The following is a 17,284-nucleotide window of genomic DNA, read 5'->3' as shown; positions in this document are numbered from 1 at the left end:
CCAGTCGCTGAGCCCACGTGAACGGCTTCCTCACTCCCGGCCCCACATAGATCCTCCGTATCCCTCATTGGGCCCCACTCCCCTCCTTCACACGTGTCTCCCTCTCCCCTCGCACGTGAACCCCTCTCCTCCCCCCTTCCTGTCCTATAAATTCTCGACCAGTATCGCATTTCATAGACACTAAAAAAAATAAAAGAAAAAAATTTTTAAAAAGTTATTAACGTGAACGATATTTGCAGAATCTCGATCTCTGCATGTTATAAAGTGCAGTCCGGCTTACGTTAGCTGCTGGCACGAGATTTTGTTCACTTCCCCATACTAACTGCTCCTATCGTGCGCCGCTTTCTCGTTCCCGGCGCATTATATTCTCTTATCCTTCACCGCTCTAACCGCCATGGATACGAAGCTTCTGGTGACGCTGGCGATATGCAGGCTGATCGTCGCCGTGGGGCTAACATTGGACCCGACGGAGCTCTCGCGCCTCGCCGTGCGCGGCGAGCTCAGCGCGGAGGCGGCGGACTTGGAGGCGGCGTCCGTTGACTTCGGCGGCGTGCGGAGGGTGGAGCCGATGGCGGTGCTCCGGCCCGCGAACGCCGGCGACGTGGCGCGGCTCGTCAGGGCGGCGTACGAGTCGGCGCACGGCTTCACCGTCTCCGCTCGCGGCCACGGCCATTCGATCAACGGCCAGGCCATGACGGCCGCCGGCGTCGTCTTGCAAATGAGCGGCGCCGCCGCCGCCGTCCCAAAGCCGCTGGTGTCGGAGAAGTTCATGTACGCCGACGTGTGGGGCGGGGAGCTCTGGATTGATGTGCTCAAGTCCACCTTAGAGCATGGACTCGCACCCAAATCGTGGACTGATTACTTGTACCTTTCTGTTGGTGGTACTCTCTCCAATGCAGGCATCAGCGGCCAAGCATTCAATCACGGCCCTCAGATTTCCAACGTCCACGAGCTCGATGTCGTCACAGGTTCCTAATTTTCCCTTTTTAATTAACCTTTTTAAATCAGTTCCAAAAAAACATCATTAATTAAAATTTGGTAATAATAATAATTAACATAGAACATGGTATGTTAGGCCAATATTTTGTCACCTAATCTGTTTTTTCTTCACTGGAAGATTTAAGATTGCATTGGAACATGTTTTACAGACATGTACTTGACACTGTCTCTGATATAATTCCACATGGGATGTTTTGTTTTATGCTAAATCTCTCAATAATTGAATAATCTCTTGATTCCATGTAATAATCATCAGCTCACCTGTCACCACCCTAGTTAATTCTTCTTTTTTTTTTTTCCACCAACAATAAAAACACTCCACAATCTCAATCAACACCGATATAAATATTCATGTTTGTAGAGTTACATATTTTATGATAGTGCTCGGTGCAATGGGTATCGATGTTTTTTGTTATAGACTCAACTATATATGTACATTTTTGGAGTTATAGTGAGTATTGTCACTTCATGTCCCAATAATACCTGGTTGGTTGGTGGGGACAATCCCAGTTAAACTGTTAGCTTGGTAACCATAAGGTTACAACTTACAAGTTTCACTTCACTGGACCGACTAAGGTTATAAGACAGAGTTTATCTGATCTAGTGCATACTCTGGAATAATGATTGCAGGTTGATATACATATCGACATATTTGAATTGAAGTAATTAATAATATAATGTACAGGTAAAGGTGAAAGTGTGACATGTTCAGAAGAGCAAAACTCAGAGCTATTCCATGCAGTGCTGGGAGGACTAGGACAATTTGGGGTGATCACAAGAGCCAGAATTGCACTTGAACATGCTCCTCAAAGGGTAATTATATTTGGCCCTCTCCTATGTTTGGTTCTATTGTTCTATCCTTTTCACCCATAAATCTGCAACCTTTGCTGTCGAAGTATGGTTTGTTGGGTCTAAAGTTGGGGTAAATGTAAAGTACCAAGTACCCTTTGTGTGAGCCGACAAGACATGTCAAAACAAACTAACATAATTGACCAGCTGCCTAGTACAATTATGTATAATGTTTTTCTATTGTATCAATACCATTAATATAACCAGCTTGGTTAACCTGATCTGTGCACTCTCATAAGAAGAGTCAGAAATTTGAACCCCCTCTCGTATGGAAAACCAGAATGGGACAGTACTAGCACTAATCTGGCCAGCATTTAAGATTAGTCTCAGTATGATACGAGTTTAAATGTGCAGTTCTGAAATTAACTTCACTGGGTTGTCCCAGACAGATAATTTCTTGATTATAATATTCATTTGAGTATAATGGGATGTAAGAATTAACGTTAATGATGAACAGGTGAGGTGGATAAGGGTACTATACTCGGATTTCCAGGCGTTCACGAAAGACCAAGAGTATCTCATCTCTCTGCATGGGCAACCGCCGGCGCAGAAGTTCGATTATGTCGAAGGTTTCGTGATAGTCGATGAAGGCCTCATTAACAACTGGAGATCATCCTTCTTTTCTCCGCGTAATCCGGTCAAGTTTTCGTCTGTCAAGTCCGACGGCGGCGTGCTGTACTGCCTGGAGATCACTAAGAACTACGACCAATCAACCGCCGACACCGTGGATCAGGTTCGTTACTAAGTTACCTTAATCCTGGGGAAAACTGATTAAAGATATTAATTAATTAATAAAGATGTTTTATTAATGTTAATTATTATGTTTGTTGACTGATGCACACACATGATAAGCACTAACCATGTGGGAATCACAAGAGAAATAGAGAGAATCAACAAAAGATGGATAAAGCCTAAAGGGTTTTGGTGCGGTAACATGCATGTTCTAGCTAGTTAGATTAGACTTTAACAATTAAAATTAATTAATTAATTAATAATTATATCAAAATTAATTAATTAGTGGTTTCCAATTCTAGCTAGCTATAGGGTTTGCTTTATTAGCTGCCCACTTTCTTGTATGAGTAAATTATAGATAAATAGCTCAGGTGTTGTATATACAGTATTGCAGATAGTTAAATTAATAATCAATGAGATATTGAAATTTTAAATTAAATTAATACAATCTTTTATAATATGAACTTGAAAGTAGAATAACATGCTTATTTTAGGTTCAATTTCACTACATTAGCATCGTAGACAATTAATAGTTTAAGAGATATTTTAACCTTAAATAGAGATATAATATCTCATAATCTAAATCCGAAAAGACAAAATTATGCTTAGTTGTATATCTTAACCTTAAAAAAAGAATATATCGTAATTTGGATCCACAAAGAGAAAACATGCTTAGTTTAACTTTAATTTCACTATTTTGGTGCCGTAGGCGGTCCATAGCCCGCCTATAATACATTTTTAATTCTAAATAGGGAAAATCTTTCGTATTCTGGACCCAGAAAAGAGAAAAAACACCACTAGCATTGCTGTCATAGCTCTTGTTTTTTCCACATTTATCAACCTAAACTAATCTAGGAAGAATCCAAAGTCATTAGATTATATAAATGATGATTATTATTATTATTAGTGATGAAGGGATTATAGTTAAATTGAATGTTGCATGAGAAGCATCTATCATCGGTTGTTAAAAGACAAAATAAAAAATGCACAAAAAAACACACAAGATCTTCCATAATCTATCAACTAGGGCTCATCCTATGATCGAGCCCCCAACTTTATTCTATATTTTTATATAATAATTAACACATCAATTAACATAAGCTGTCCACCCACCCCAGTTGCTAATAATTCAGTTAAGAATTAATTAATTAATTAATTAATTCAATTTAATTAATTGCATTAGGAATTAATTAATTAAAAGGTTATCCCTGACAAAAGTAACAGCTCAGCCCCGCGGCTCCTTTTTTGTACTTACAATTATTTCTTTAATGACTTCACTTTGACGAGATTAATTAATGATAATAATTACGAGGTGATTATTAATTTGTTTTTACTATTAATTTTTTTAATATTTAGTTCTCTGGTCTAATTTTTTGTCACAGATGATCAAATTTTAAATAAGTGATTTATTGAGTAAAATTGTTATTTTTATTACTTTTCTGTTAAATTTCTCTCATAAATCATAATGGTGTCTGTAAATGATAATTTTACCCTTCAAGATAAATCAGTTGCCTAACTAAAATTTAGTCATTAATTAATTACGTTTTATTGCAGGAGATAGATGTGTTACTGAAGAAGTTAAAATTTATCCCAAGTTCAGTTTTCACAACGGACCTACCCTACGTAGATTTTCTGGACCGGGTTCACAAGGCGGAGTTGAAACTCCGGTCCAAGGGGCTGTGGGACGTGCCGCACCCGTGGCTAAACCTCTTCGTCCCCAAATCAAGAATCGACGAGTTTGACAGAGGGGTGTTCAAGGGCATTTTGGGGAATAAAACCAGTGGGCCAATCCTTATCTACCCCATGAACAAGAACAAGTAAGTTTAATTAATAATTCAATTTTTTCATTTTTTGATGTTGTCAATTCTTTCTAGCTGTTCATACCTATAACGTTACAAAATTTTCATTTATTTTGTTTGTTTTGTTTTTTTGTCCCCTCTCTCTCTCTCTCTCTTACGTTGTTAGGTAACATGTATACATATATACATACACCCACACTGCCATGCTGCATGCATGCAATGTGTATACTGTATCTATGTCCTCTTTTGTCCCTTACGTGTTACTTAGCCGTAATGCCACCTCCCTTTTGTGACACTTTTCATGTTTTCTTATAAGACCATATACACTGTACTGAATAGTGTTCACTGCTGAAAATTATGAAATTTTCGACCACCTGAAAGTGATCTTAAAACAAGTCAAAAGTGGTCAGAAATTACATAATTTCCAGCAGTGATTTAGTCTCGGGTATTTTCCGAATAAAACTTTATTAACTATAGCTTGTTTTGCTAACAACGGGAAAATGCAAGGTTTAATATAATATTATAATGTACAATTTTTACCAATAAGAGCGTATGGAGTTGACCTGGTATTGTGGGTAATAATGTACAAATACTTTTGAGGTTTTATAAATAAGACATATCTTATGATTTATCTCATTGGTTAAGATTCTAGGGTAAGGGCAGTTGAAAGCTCGGAGTTGAGGGTAAATCCGTCTTTTAGTATTTTTGGCATGAAATATAGGAAGAATGCTAGAAGAAAATTAAAGAGGGGAAAATTTTTCTTTTAGTGAACCATTTATTAGGTGAAGGGGGCAGTTGTAGAATAATAATGTGGTGGTGGGGAATTAGGGTGACACGTGTGATGTGACACATGGCGCACATGCAAAGCGTTTTTACACGGTGTATAAGAGCATTACACCACGGTTCAACCGAGTAAGAAATCTGTCCATTTTAGATATAATTCTGACATTACACTATGGTCTAACAGAGTAAGGGATCTGTCCACTTCTCTGACATTACAGTATGGTCTAACAGAGCAAGAGATCTGTTCATTTTGAATATAATCTTAATACTGTGGTTGTCAAGATTCAAACTTTGATTTCTTCTCTCAAATATTGTTTATTGAACCAATAAGTTAAGCTAGTCTTGGTATAATTTTCACGATGTTAATTAGATGGAGAGGGGGAAGAGGGAAAAAAAAAAAAAGTGAAATGGACGGTAGAGATGGTCCAAAGAGGAAGATCCTGATGTCAGGAGAGATCTTCCCACCAAAGGGGACCAACTATGACTGATGGGATGTTCTGTGTGTCGTGTCGATCACTACGTTGTTCCATATACCCTACTTATTATAAGTAGAAGTTTTCCTATGTACTCATTTTACTCCAAATAATCTTCAAAAAAATATACTAACAAAAAACCTATGTTTAATTCTAGAGTAGACTATTCAAGTCAAATTAATCTAATCATAATATTATAAGTTTGGTTCATATTTTAGGTTACCAATTAAATAATTTTTGGATTGATTAAATTTTATTTCACTATTATACGTATTATTTAAAGATTGATTAAATTTTATCACCCTATCTTACAATTTGCATCAGGTGACTATATTCGATGCAATCAGGCATATTATTGGTGTTTATAATTATAGTATAAGTATACAGAAATGACTTAATTTCGTGAAATTTTTTGATAAATTTTACTTTATTGGCCTCCGGGAATATTTTGAGCTAAAAGTGAAATGTGAATTAACAGATGGGATGAGAGGACTTCGGCGGTGACACCGGAAGAGGAAGTGTTTTATCTGGTGGCGCTTCTAAGATCCGCCGTAGAGAACGGCAACGAATCTCAAACGTTAAAGAATCTTCAAAGTCAAAACCGAGACATCCTTAAATTCTGCAAAGAATCGGGAATCGAAATGAAGCAGTATCTCCCCCATTACAGCACGCAGCAAGAATGGAAAGAACATTTTGGAGAGAAGTGGGAGAGGTTTCAGCATAGGAAATTACAGTTCGATCCAAAGCATATTTTGTCCACCGGACAACTCATCTTCACCCCATCTTTTAACGCCATGACAGCTTCATGGTGACAGCTAGCTTAGATGCTAGCTACTGTGTTATGTGTATCATTAAGCTAAATATCAAATATTAACTTTTATTAGTAGCGATAGGTTGTACATAATTAAGGGGTAGGAAGTGAAAGTTGTAGCATTCTTTTTTTTTTTTTACTTTCTTTCCTTTTTTCCCCCTTTGTTTAGGGTTAATTTCTCGAGGTAATTTAATAAAATATTATATTTTCTTATGTTATTCAATATTCTCGGGATTGTCCATAACTGCGAGACTAATCTAAATTCAACTCGAGATGCACTTGTAGAGGTTGGTTATATTAACCCGGATTTAATTCGAATGACATTTATGAAGTTTGGCTATTCCAAATTTGATTTAGATTATGTATGGTGCGGTTGAGAAGTAGTTTAGCGACGTGGAGTGAGGTGAGTGGGCAAATTGCCATTTTGTCCACGCGATCCCAGACCGCCCGACTTGTTTCCTTCCAATCATGTTTTTATGTGTGAGGGCTTTCAGTTCCTTCTTTCATGGATTGGCCCCGACCAGGCCCCCATCTTTTTCTTTTTCAATGTCTCTTTTAATTTTACCCCTTTTTGTCTCTTGCTTCCTTTTATTTATTTATTTTTTTTAAAGTGCTCAATACAAACAATAAATATACAAACGACTATACTTGTAAGTGCAACTCAGGAAACGAAACTTCATAAAGTATAAAAGTGTACACCAAAAATTCTAAATGTGCAAAATATAAACAGTAATCAAAACTGCAACACGAACATTCTAAAAGTGCACAATATAATTGTTATAAGGCACAAGTTTACACGTTCTAGGTGCAAACTCTCATTGTGTGTGGGGTGGAGGGAATAATGTGTTAATAGTACCCACTAAAATCTTTTGCATCCACACCAAATACAACCATGTATATTTTTATATTGCCTTAAATAATTGTCGATTAACGCCTTAAAAATTCTTATATATAAAAGTAAATCGCAAATATCACACTATTTTAAGTACTCTTAAATCTTAATTTAAACAAATTAGTGTCGACATTTTTATGATATGCAGCTACACAAATATGAATGAGCGCTTAGTTTTAAGTAATAAACACAACAATACACTATAATAGTAAATATTCAGCTCAAAAGTGAACAATATTGAAGACTCCATATGTATAAAAATCTCAATTTTATTTCCCAAGGGTTCTCAGTATATATCAAATTATCAGTCAACAATGCACTTATTTATAATTTTATGAATTTGAAGAAATAAAAAATAATTAATGCAAGAGTTTCTTAAGAGAGAACCCCTTGGAAGTTCTGTGATTTCCCAGCCAGTGTTGCATATGGACTCCAATGGCATCCAGGTAAATTCCACTCCTCCCATGGAAGCCGACAACCTTTCCTTCTGTCGTGTTTGATGTAAAATATGTTCCCATTTCCTTACCAAAGGGCCCAATCTTCCTTCTGGTTGTGTGGAATGTTAAAGATTTGATCACATTCATGCCATGGCTGATAGGTCCATAGTACCCACTTATGCAAGTTAGCACTTCATTAGGATACTCCAGTTTCACCTGCAAATTGAACCCATGACCTTTAGCATGGCTCTGATACCAAATTGAAGCATGTGTTCCATCTCAACTAAAAGCGTAAGCTGATAGTTGAATTGCATAGTATATGCTCAGCAAGTATGACAAGAATTACCGCGTTAATTATTTCTCCACCATTACCGCCACCATGCTTCACTGACCAAACAGATTGCCCATATCGATCATACTCGATTTCAATACAGCAGACTGCCTCTTCGGATCTTGTCAAGATAGCCTGTTTAATCCCAGTGAACACTCCATCATCCCATGGTTTCCCACTATCCCCACCCCATGGACCTGGTCCGTATGGGGCGGGGTCTTTCACAACCCGTTGTGCCACCTATAAAGATCAAACATTTGAGGTTGGAGCCAAATAGAATCATGGCATACAAATAACAGACCATATATCAGTTTGGTCAGGCAGTGCAGAGTATAACCTCTTGGGCAAATCCTCGGTTTCCTAGTTTAAAAGACCACTTAGGAGTTTCAGCCTCGGGAGTTGATACTTCATTGAGGTTAATAATGGCGGTGGATGCTGGGGAAGTGGGTGGTGGTGTGAATACTTTCCCTTCAAGCACATGTACACCAATTGCATCGAGAAATAATCCCTTCCTCCCGTGAAAGCCAACGATCATTCCTTGTTTCAACCTTGTAGTGAACTTTTCTCCTACTTGTTCTCCAAAGGGACCGTATACTCCCTTTGTAGTATGGAACATGAGAGATCTTATAACATTAGGCCCCATGTACATTAAAGGTCCAAAATAACCAGTTATATGAGTTAAGATCTCTGATGGATAATCAAAAATGATCTGCAGAAAGTAGAGGAATAGTTACAGTATGACCGTAAATCAGAACAAACTTGAATTTGGAACTATTTGATTTCATCTTCTTACCCTGTCAGTTTTAAAAGATCCAGTGCCACCATTTTTGCTACCCCAGATAGGTAGTCCATTTTGCTCATAGCAAACTCGGATTGACACGATCCCCACATTACGTGATACCTGAATTTGCCGAACACCATCATAGACTCCATCGTCGAAAACACTGCCACTACTACCACCCCAGGGTCCATATGTAACGACACTTTTAAATGTCTTTGAAGGGACCCTTTCAACTGGTCCAAGGAGAGCAACGGGAACCTGTGGCATACCATTTCAAGAAATAATCAAATCCCGAGTAATCCTTTGGAGCGAGCAAAGAAGATATTTATCTGCTAGACTATTTTTACCTTGTTCTCTGGTTCTGCGTAACTGAAATTTGAGGATTTAGAACTTTGCCTCGACATAGAATAGGACTCAGTGGAGTTGTAATCTTCCTTCTGCCTCACAGCAAAAATGAATTCATGGTTGTTACCGAGATTCCCCTGAATCATTGAGTACTCGTATTTCTCACTTCCCTGAATTAAGGACTGTTGAGAATGGACAATGGCTTTTGCTGACAAAGGCTTTTGAATTGGCTCTACAAAAGCTCCAATGGAATCAAGAAACCAGCCACTTTTCCCATGGAAACCAACGATTTTTCCTCCAGAAGTGATGGGCACAGAAAAATAGGTCCCCTCTTTCACGCCAAAAGGTCCATATACTCTTTTATTGCTCTCAAATGTAAGTGATCGCACGATGGCAAGCCCCCATTCTTGCAGGCTACCATAATATCCATGAAGAGAGGTCAGAAACTCATCTGGATAATCAAGTCTAACCTGCAACAGAAGTAGAATTTGTTTTCTGAATTTAGCAAAGCCGAGCTCATTAGCCCTTCAATGATCACGAAATTTGACTACATCTATCAGGGCTTAGTTAAAAACTCACCTGATCAATTTGAGCACCTCCATTACCACCATGCTTGTCTGACCAAACTGAGGATCCATTTTTATCGTATTCTATTGTGATGGAGTCAATGCCTGCTCCATGAGCTATCTCCAATTGGCGTATGGTGGAATACGCTCCATCATGCCAGTGAGATCCACCTTGACCTCCCCATGGCCCAACTGAGGTGATCTGTTTGCCATAATCCCCAAAATTCTACAACAGAAAGATCACAAAAATCTATATGAACATAGAAATGCGTTGAAAGTACGGTTAAAAGACAGTGTAACAAGTATAATACCAAAAATTACCATTTTCTGAACCCCCTGAAAGACAATATTTGGAGAAGCAGATGAGAGGGATATGTAAGCAGACAAATTGTTTTACTTACTCCCCTATGGGGCAGGTGTATGGCATATTTGAAGACTGAGAAAGAATGGGTCTGTGTATGGGGAGGTCTTTTTTTTATTGGAAATTCCATGTTCCACTTTGGAGGGGAAGAACTGAATGAGAGAGAATTTGATTCTCCCATGAAAAAAAAAAAAAAAAAAGCATTTGGTCCTTTTAGACCTCCCTGCATACATAATGTCTGATGGCAACAATGTTCTATACTTCTATTTTACAGAAAATGACTTCCAACAAGAACCATAAAGAAAAGTTCTTGCAAAAGGAAATCCAACCAGTTGTCATGCAACATTTTGCAGTGGAGGAATACTGTCACAGATGATTGATGTCATTTGCATGAGATTCAGATGCTTGATTCTCTTAATGGTTCCCAGTCAGATGAGGAGTGTCAAGAATTTCACCATTCCAATTAGGAAATGACTATTAATAATCTTTTTAAAAAATTATTAAAATATTAAGGGGTCAATTTACTCGGCTCCAGAGTGGCAAAGCTTGTTTCTGTTACATTCCAAGCCATGACACGTTAAAAAAAATTGAATAGCAGAGACATCATTTTAAGTTCAACCAATTAATATTATGAATCTAAAAAGTATCAGCATTTCTGGGATGTTTATACCATTTATATCTATGCATCTTCAATACATATCATGTTTAAAACACCCAGCTCTTGATTCCTAGTTCCATTCCTAACTCACAGACCAAATAGAGGACTTCCTAATACTGATAAGAGACAGATATAGTCAAGAAAAGAGCCAACTTTGAACTAAGGAAATAGCAGGAAACTTACTTCTATTTACTGCAACATGAGAAATTCTTTTTTGGAGCTTTGTCCTCTTTCTTTATTGAGATGATCCCCTTTAGCATAGAAAAACAAAATTTGTTTCCATAAAGCCATGATTCCCTCAGAAAAGCGGAATCCTTATAAACAGGGGGGGTTAACATGTACTCATAACTACCAATAATCTCTACAGGAACAATACCCATCCTTAATATGGTGCAAGCACTTTGAGTCATCTAAGTATATTTCACGCCCATGTGTCTTGGAGATAAACTTTGCCATGCTATGGCAATCACCACAAATTCTCAGGTTCTTGACAATTCTAATAGCGTCAGATGATTGAGGAGAGTTAATAAGGTTATAGGCAAGTGCAAGTTTTTCACTATGAACCCAACCTGTATCTTCTTTCTCTTCCTCCATGATGCAAACTCCTTTACAAGGATATGACCGTGTGGTTTTCCATGCATTATTTTTTGTTAAACATTGTAGAATCTCAGTTTCTAGTTGACTTTTGTGACACGTAACAAAAGTATGAACTGTGTCTTTGTCTATAGTGCAGCTCCAACCAAGTGATGCTTCAGCCAAACTTCCCTTCACATGCCACTTCCGGTTTAGTGCATCCTCAGAAACACCACATAATGCATACAACTGTAAACCCAAATGATGAATCACAACATTTCCGGGATCCAGTTCTAGCAGATGTTCCACAGCATGGATTGCTAATCTTACATTACCATGAATTCGAGAAGCAGTAAGTAAGGCATCCCAAATAGAAACATCAGGCTTTATGGCCATACTTTCAATGAACTCCATTGCTTCTTCAAGCATACCTGAACGACCAAATAAATTTATCATAGCCACCGAATGGTGTAAGCCAGGATTAATTTCATACTCTCCTATCATGTTAGAGAAGATATGCTTCCCCTCATCAACCATTTTCGCAAGACCATAAGATGAAAGCAAACTTGCAAAAGTAATCCTATCTGGTTTAAATCCTTTTTGTCTCATTTGGTCAAAAAGCTCAATAGCATCTTTTGAACATCCATGCAAAACATAACCAGCAATCATAGTATTCCAGGAGATGATGTCTTTGGCTTGCATCCCATTAAATATTGCTTTTGCAAAGTTTATGCTCGCACACTTTGAGTAAGCGTCTATTAGAGCATTAGAAATGGACAAGTGAGAAGTGAAAAAGTTCCGCAATGCAAAACAATGGATCTCTTTCACCTTTTTGGCTGCAATTATGTTTGCACATGCTGGTAGAAGACTCAGCACGGTAATTGGATTGGGTTTAACACGAGAGAGAAGCATTTTCCGAAATATACCCAATGCTTTGTCTATCTTCCCATTTTGCACATAACCAGTAATAAGACCATTCCATGATGCAATGTCCCGTTGAATACTCCCATCCTTTTCCATTGCCAAGAAAAGATCCAAGGCCTGATCCTCATCTCCACTTTGCATGTATCCATTAATCATCACATTCCACGTGATAACATTTGGTGGTACACCAGAGTCCTGCATTCTCACAAAGAGATCATAGGCTTTGCCAGAGTATCCAGCTTGGCAGTATCCTCCAATCATCGAATTCCAGCTCCACACATCCTTCTCTGTAATCATATCAAAGACCTTTCGAGCAACCTCAAGTTCACCACACTTAGAGTACATATTAATAAGGGAATTGCCCACTACAACATTTTCATCGAATCCCAGCTTCACAGCAATTGAGTGCAGCTCTTTCCCCTTCTTTATACTTTTAAGAGAAGCACATGCTGATATAGCAATCACAAGTGATACCTCATTGGGTTCAATCCCACTAAGAACCATCTCTTGGAACAATTCCGATGCCTCGTTGCTCCTATTGTTTTGAGCCAACCCGGATATCATACAGGACCAACTGAAGACATCTGGAATCGTCCCGTAACTCTCCATCTCTCTCATCATCTCCATCGCAGCATCACACATCCCCAACTGATTATAGCTAGACATCAAAATGTTCCAAGTAATCACCGTAGGTTCAAACCCTTCTTTCTGCATTAATCCAAATAACCTCTGCACCTCCCCAATCTCACCTCTCTCACAATACCCCAACATTATGGAATTCCAAGAAACTATATCTCTAACCTCCATGTAATCAAAAAGTCTCTTCGCCGAATCTAACCACCCATGTTTGGCATAAACTGCAAGAATCGAATTACTCACACGAATTTCCATATCCATTCCTAGCCGAAGCACTATAGAGTGTATCAACCTCCCAGTCTCAACATCCCCACACTTCCCACAGGCTTTTAAAATCTTGGGAAACAGAAAACTGTCGGGGACAACACCATCCCGCATCATTGAATAAAAAAGCTCTACAACTTCAATCCACCTGCTTTCTCTAAAACACGCACCGATCATCGCGGACCATGTGAACAGGTCTCTGCTACGCATTCCGTCGAACACCTTATATGCATCTGTTATGGAGCCGCATTTAGCGTACATGCCGATCAATTTTGTTTCTATAAACGGGATTGCAGATTCAAGTACGTATTCCATGCAGCTGTGCAGTTTACGGCCCAAATGTATTGAGTGTGAATCAACGCAAGCGTCGATTAAGCGCGAAAGAGTTCCTGGCTTTACCTTGGAGCCGCATTGGGCTATGGTGTCCAGAGCAGTTATGGCTTCCCTGAGGCGTCCGTTTATGCAGAGATGGTGCAACTGGGAATCTGTGACACAGGGCACTGTTTTGCTGGGGGGAGTTCTCAGCTTTTGCGGTGGTCTATGCGGGATTTCAGGGTTTTTTGGCGCGGCTTTGCAGGGAAGAAGTGCATTCTCCATGGAAAGCGGTTTACTACTCTTTCAACTTCTCCTTTTCCCCCCTTTCTTACATGAATTTTCAACTTCGCTGTTCTTAGCGAGGTTGGGAGCGACGAAGCTCCGGTCGTTGATTCACGGCGAAGCTTAGAGCGACGAAACTCAAATCGGTCCGAGTTGCAGAAAGTGAAGGCTTCTGAGCCAATCATCTGCGGCGTAGTCTGATTTTCTGTGATCATATCTTCCCACGTCATCCTCTCCCCAACTATTTTTTTTAATATTTAATTTAATTTAATTTTAGCAAATAATATTTATATTTATATACTTATAACTTAAATGGAAATTCTACTAATATAATTAAATTTAATTTTAAAAAAAAACCATTAAAATAATCTTTTCCAATAAATAACATAGAGCTTTTCTCACTGTCATTTCCATGAACAAGTTTTACTTTTAATTCCTCCGGAATTCAAAGAGATTAATAATAGTTAAAAGTTTAAGTAAAAAATATCACAAAAATTGAGAAATTAAAAGTGAATTTTCATATCTTAGTAGTGGGAGAACTATACCCAATCTACATTTTGTGAACATTGGGTCCTCCAACCTAATAAGCTATTAATTTAGCCCTCCCTCCCTAATTCCAATGGATCAGCCAACATGGCATTTGACCAATGCTCACAACGTATCTAACTACTGTCAAAGTTCGAACATTGACCTCTTTTCCCGCCAAATTCAAACGTTGGTCTTCTCTTTCAAATACCGTCTACTAAACTATTGAGTTAAGTCTATGCTGCTCTCTCTCCACTACAGTGGGAAAGGGTGGGGGCCCGGATGCTAGGGAATTTCACCTGTAGGCAAGAGTGCACAATTCCTATTTATCACCCACTTTCAGGCATTTCAGCCCATCCTTTCCGTGAAAAATGTATGATATTAGGGGCACAGCCAATAAACATGAATCCAGTTTCATTCAAATAACATCAGAAAGCTTCACACAATGTTGTGATGAATACAATGGCAGAGAGAGTATATAGACAGAGCTAGAGAGTAGTGCTGTCCATAATTATTGTTACATGACAAAAGGAAACCAGATCACCCTTCTTCTCTGAGACTAAGCAGTCATGACTGCTGCAGCATGCTTAGTTATGCAGTTCTGCAGATCATCCTTCTTTGCACCCACCATCCTATCCACTTCCTTGCCATCCTTGAGGAACACGAAAGTCGGCATGGCCTCCACCTTGTACTCCTCAGCCACACCCTGCGGAAAGAGTACAGCTTCAGTGTGGGATACCCGAACTGCAACAACTTGAGTATGTACATTCACAAAACAAAAATGAAAATCAAGGACTACAAACCTGCAGTTCGTCAACGTCAACCTTGACAAATATCACATGAGTCATTTTCTTTGCAATTTCAGCCAGTATTGGAGCAATCATACGGCAAGGACCGCACCAGGAAGCAGTGAAATCAACAACCACCTACATTTAAGAGCATAAATGTAAGCCAACTGTGGCAATTATTTCACATGGGCAGAGCAAAGAAGAAAGCAACAACTTTAAAACTACAACGAATCAACAATTGAAAATTGTTCATTAGTAATTTAAAACACATAGGTTCAACATAAAAATTCTGATTTGCAGGATAAGTATATGAACTGAATGATGTCCAGAGCCCAGATAGTTGTTTGCCTTACAGAAATCTCAGAAATGGCCTACCAAAGCACAATCTAAGGCAGATAATACATTATAAACACACGAATTTCTCGAACATAGAATCCAATTTACATCGAAAAAGGAAAATGAACAAAAAATGACGGAGTATACAGTAGAAGAGAGTTAATGCAGCCAAAACATTCTCCATAAGTCGAATTCTACGTTTCAACTACAACAAAACGTGCTGATCAATTGCAGTTCAACAAAACACGAAAAAAGGAACAGAAACAACAGAGCGTGCTGATCAATTGCAGTTCAACGAAACGAAAACAGGAACATAAACAACGTGCTTGTGCATATGATTCTAATCTAACTAGCAAGGTATAGTAACTAGTAAGTAGTACGAGTAATTTCCAAAATTGTTTCAGCAAAACCGCAGAAAAGCAGATTCAAAACCCTAGATCGACGAAACAAGAGAGAAAGTAAAGCAGATTCTCCATACTGATCAATCGGAAGAGAATATACCAGTTTTTTGGTCTCAACGCCCTTAGCGAACTGCTCCTTCCAGTGATCCACTGTGTGGCAGGCGATCACCTGTCCCTCCTCTGAAGAAGTCGCGGCGGCCATTTCCGTTCTTCTCTAGAAGCCAAAAGCCTGAAATTCCTAAGATTTAGTATGTTAAACAAAGTCGTTTTTCGTATTGCGGGAAGAACATTGGAATTTGGAGCGGCTTATATAGCGGGAGCGGTGAGGTGTGAAATGACCAAAATTACGGACTTGACCCCCACGAAAACGTGGTTTTACTCTTCATTTGCTCGGTGGCTCAGAAGTCCAGACGTGAGGCGATATGTCATTTTGGAGTTCCAGATTCTTCCAAGGTTCCGAGTTCTGACATTATCATGTAAAATGTGTCGAAATGAGAAATATTTTTTTTATTAATAAAACTTGTTACTTTTTTTTTTTAAGGAAAAATTGTTACTTTTTGAAACCAATAAAATAAAAAGTGTAACTAAAAATCGAACTTGCTATTCATTTTGGACGTCACCCTCCAATATTAATTATTCAAAACTCTTTTTCTAAAATTATACACCCTAATAAATTGCTAACTACTTAATTCACTCAATTACGAAAACACTTAAATGTTTCGTGTGCTCTAAAATGTTGTTGTTATAAAGTTTTATTTATGGACATTATGAGGATTCAATGCAATGTTTTGTAGAAGTATCTTAAATTATTCCTTTCCTTTTTTTGAAGAAGAAGAAGTATTCCTTTCCTTTATATTCTTGTATTATACTTCGTATATTGTAACAAGGACAAGGATGAGATGATAATATTTGAATTTTTGAGATTCCCTCATATCTTATCTTTTGTTTTCAGCATCTTTCATTTTTCTTGTATATCTTATATTTTGATATTGTCAAGTTTACTTGTTAGGAGCTAACGGGCCAATGGACACAACCAACTATAACTGTTGTAATTTAATAATTTAATTGTTCAAAAATTAATTTAGAAACTCAACATAATGTATGTTAGAACTATATATATTGATCACGATAGAATTTACAATAACTATTCAAAAGTATATACAAGGTAAAGTTCACTCTTATATAATAGTTTACAAATCACATAAGAGTAATAAATCACAATAGAAATATCATATGTGATAGGTAGAGAAAATTGGCATTAACTCTTATGTAATAGTGTTTTATGACTAGGATTTGGTTTGAACGTCCCAATTATACGTATTTTGCTTGTTTGATGGTTCAATTGCACATGTTTTAAGTTCAATAATGACCAAATTACACAAAAACAAGAAGTTCAATAACTCATTTGACACTTTTCCCTATA

At 38.0% G+C, this 17,284-nt stretch overlaps 3 protein-coding genes across 3 annotated transcripts; 1 reads left to right on the top strand and 2 right to left on the bottom strand.

Annotated features, from left to right (window-relative positions):
• The first annotated feature begins 187 nt into the window (after nucleotides 1-187).
• LOC109152883 (cytokinin dehydrogenase 5) lies at nucleotides 188-6,664 on the top strand. The gene is made up of 5 exons (XM_019300556.1): nucleotides 188-968; nucleotides 1,685-1,812; nucleotides 2,306-2,581; nucleotides 4,135-4,397; nucleotides 6,114-6,664. The coding sequence occupies exons 1-5, from the start codon at nucleotides 395-397 to the stop codon at nucleotides 6,445-6,447; spliced, it is 1,575 nt and encodes a 524-aa protein (XP_019156101.1). The 5' UTR covers nucleotides 188-394; the 3' UTR covers nucleotides 6,448-6,664.
• A 925-nt stretch (nucleotides 6,665-7,589) lies between these two features.
• LOC109152746 (pentatricopeptide repeat-containing protein At1g19720) lies at nucleotides 7,590-14,002 on the bottom strand. The gene is made up of 9 exons (XM_019300393.1): nucleotides 11,167-14,002; nucleotides 10,909-10,933; nucleotides 10,120-10,191; nucleotides 9,812-10,024; nucleotides 9,235-9,702; nucleotides 8,900-9,145; nucleotides 8,444-8,815; nucleotides 8,122-8,346; nucleotides 7,590-7,991 (listed from the first exon to the last, which is right to left on the bottom strand). Exons 1-9 carry the CDS (start codon nucleotides 13,809-13,811, stop codon nucleotides 7,698-7,700), a joined length of 4,560 nt encoding a protein of 1,519 aa, XP_019155938.1. The 5' UTR covers nucleotides 13,812-14,002; the 3' UTR covers nucleotides 7,590-7,697.
• A 731-nt stretch (nucleotides 14,003-14,733) lies between these two features.
• Nucleotides 14,734-16,158, bottom strand: LOC109152891 (thioredoxin H-type 1-like). The gene is made up of 3 exons (XM_019300569.1): nucleotides 15,962-16,158; nucleotides 15,140-15,262; nucleotides 14,734-15,042 (listed from the first exon to the last, which is right to left on the bottom strand). The coding sequence occupies exons 1-3, from the start codon at nucleotides 16,061-16,063 to the stop codon at nucleotides 14,896-14,898; spliced, it is 372 nt and encodes a 123-aa protein (XP_019156114.1). The 5' UTR covers nucleotides 16,064-16,158; the 3' UTR covers nucleotides 14,734-14,895.
• Nucleotides 16,159-17,284: the final 1,126 nt, after the last annotated feature.

Source organism: Ipomoea nil, unplaced genomic scaffold (assembly GCF_001879475.1).
Source record: "Ipomoea nil cultivar Tokyo-kokei standard unplaced genomic scaffold, Asagao_1.1 scaffold2480, whole genome shotgun sequence".
Classification (NCBI taxonomy): Eukaryota; Viridiplantae; Streptophyta; class Magnoliopsida; order Solanales; family Convolvulaceae; genus Ipomoea; species Ipomoea nil.
Note: the sequence above shows the minus strand (reverse complement) of the source record. Positions and strands in the feature narration are given on the sequence as shown.

Excerpts from the sequence above, each read along its gene's own strand:
- LOC109152883 (XM_019300556.1), top strand. The coding sequence starts at position 395 with ATGGATACGAAGCTTCTGGTGACGCTGGCGATATGCAGGCTGATCGTC. Across the intron at positions 969-1,684 it reads CGAGCTCGATGTCGTCACAG|GTAAAGGTGAAAGTGTGACA; the intron begins GTTCCTAATTTT and ends TATAATGTACAG. Across the intron at positions 4,398-6,113 it reads TACCCCATGAACAAGAACAA|ATGGGATGAGAGGACTTCGG; the intron begins GTAAGTTTAATT and ends GTGAATTAACAG.
- LOC109152746 (XM_019300393.1), bottom strand. The coding sequence starts at position 13,811 with ATGGAGAATGCACTTCTTCCCTGCAAAGCCGCGCCAAAAAACCCTGAA. Across the intron at positions 9,146-9,234 it reads ACGCAGAACCAGAGAACAAG|GTTCCCGTTGCTCTCCTTGG; the intron begins GTAAAAATAGTC and ends GGTATGCCACAG. Across the intron at positions 7,992-8,121 it reads GTGGAGAAATAATTAACGCG|GTGAAACTGGAGTATCCTAA; the intron begins GTAATTCTTGTC and ends TTCAATTTGCAG.
- LOC109152891 (XM_019300569.1), bottom strand. The coding sequence starts at position 16,063 with ATGGCCGCCGCGACTTCTTCAGAGGAGGGACAGGTGATCGCCTGCCAC. Across the intron at positions 15,263-15,961 it reads GCGTTGAGACCAAAAAACTG|GTGGTTGTTGATTTCACTGC; the intron begins GTATATTCTCTT and ends TCTTAAATGTAG. Across the intron at positions 15,043-15,139 it reads TTGACGTTGACGAACTGCAG|GGTGTGGCTGAGGAGTACAA; the intron begins GTTTGTAGTCCT and ends CTCTTTCCGCAG.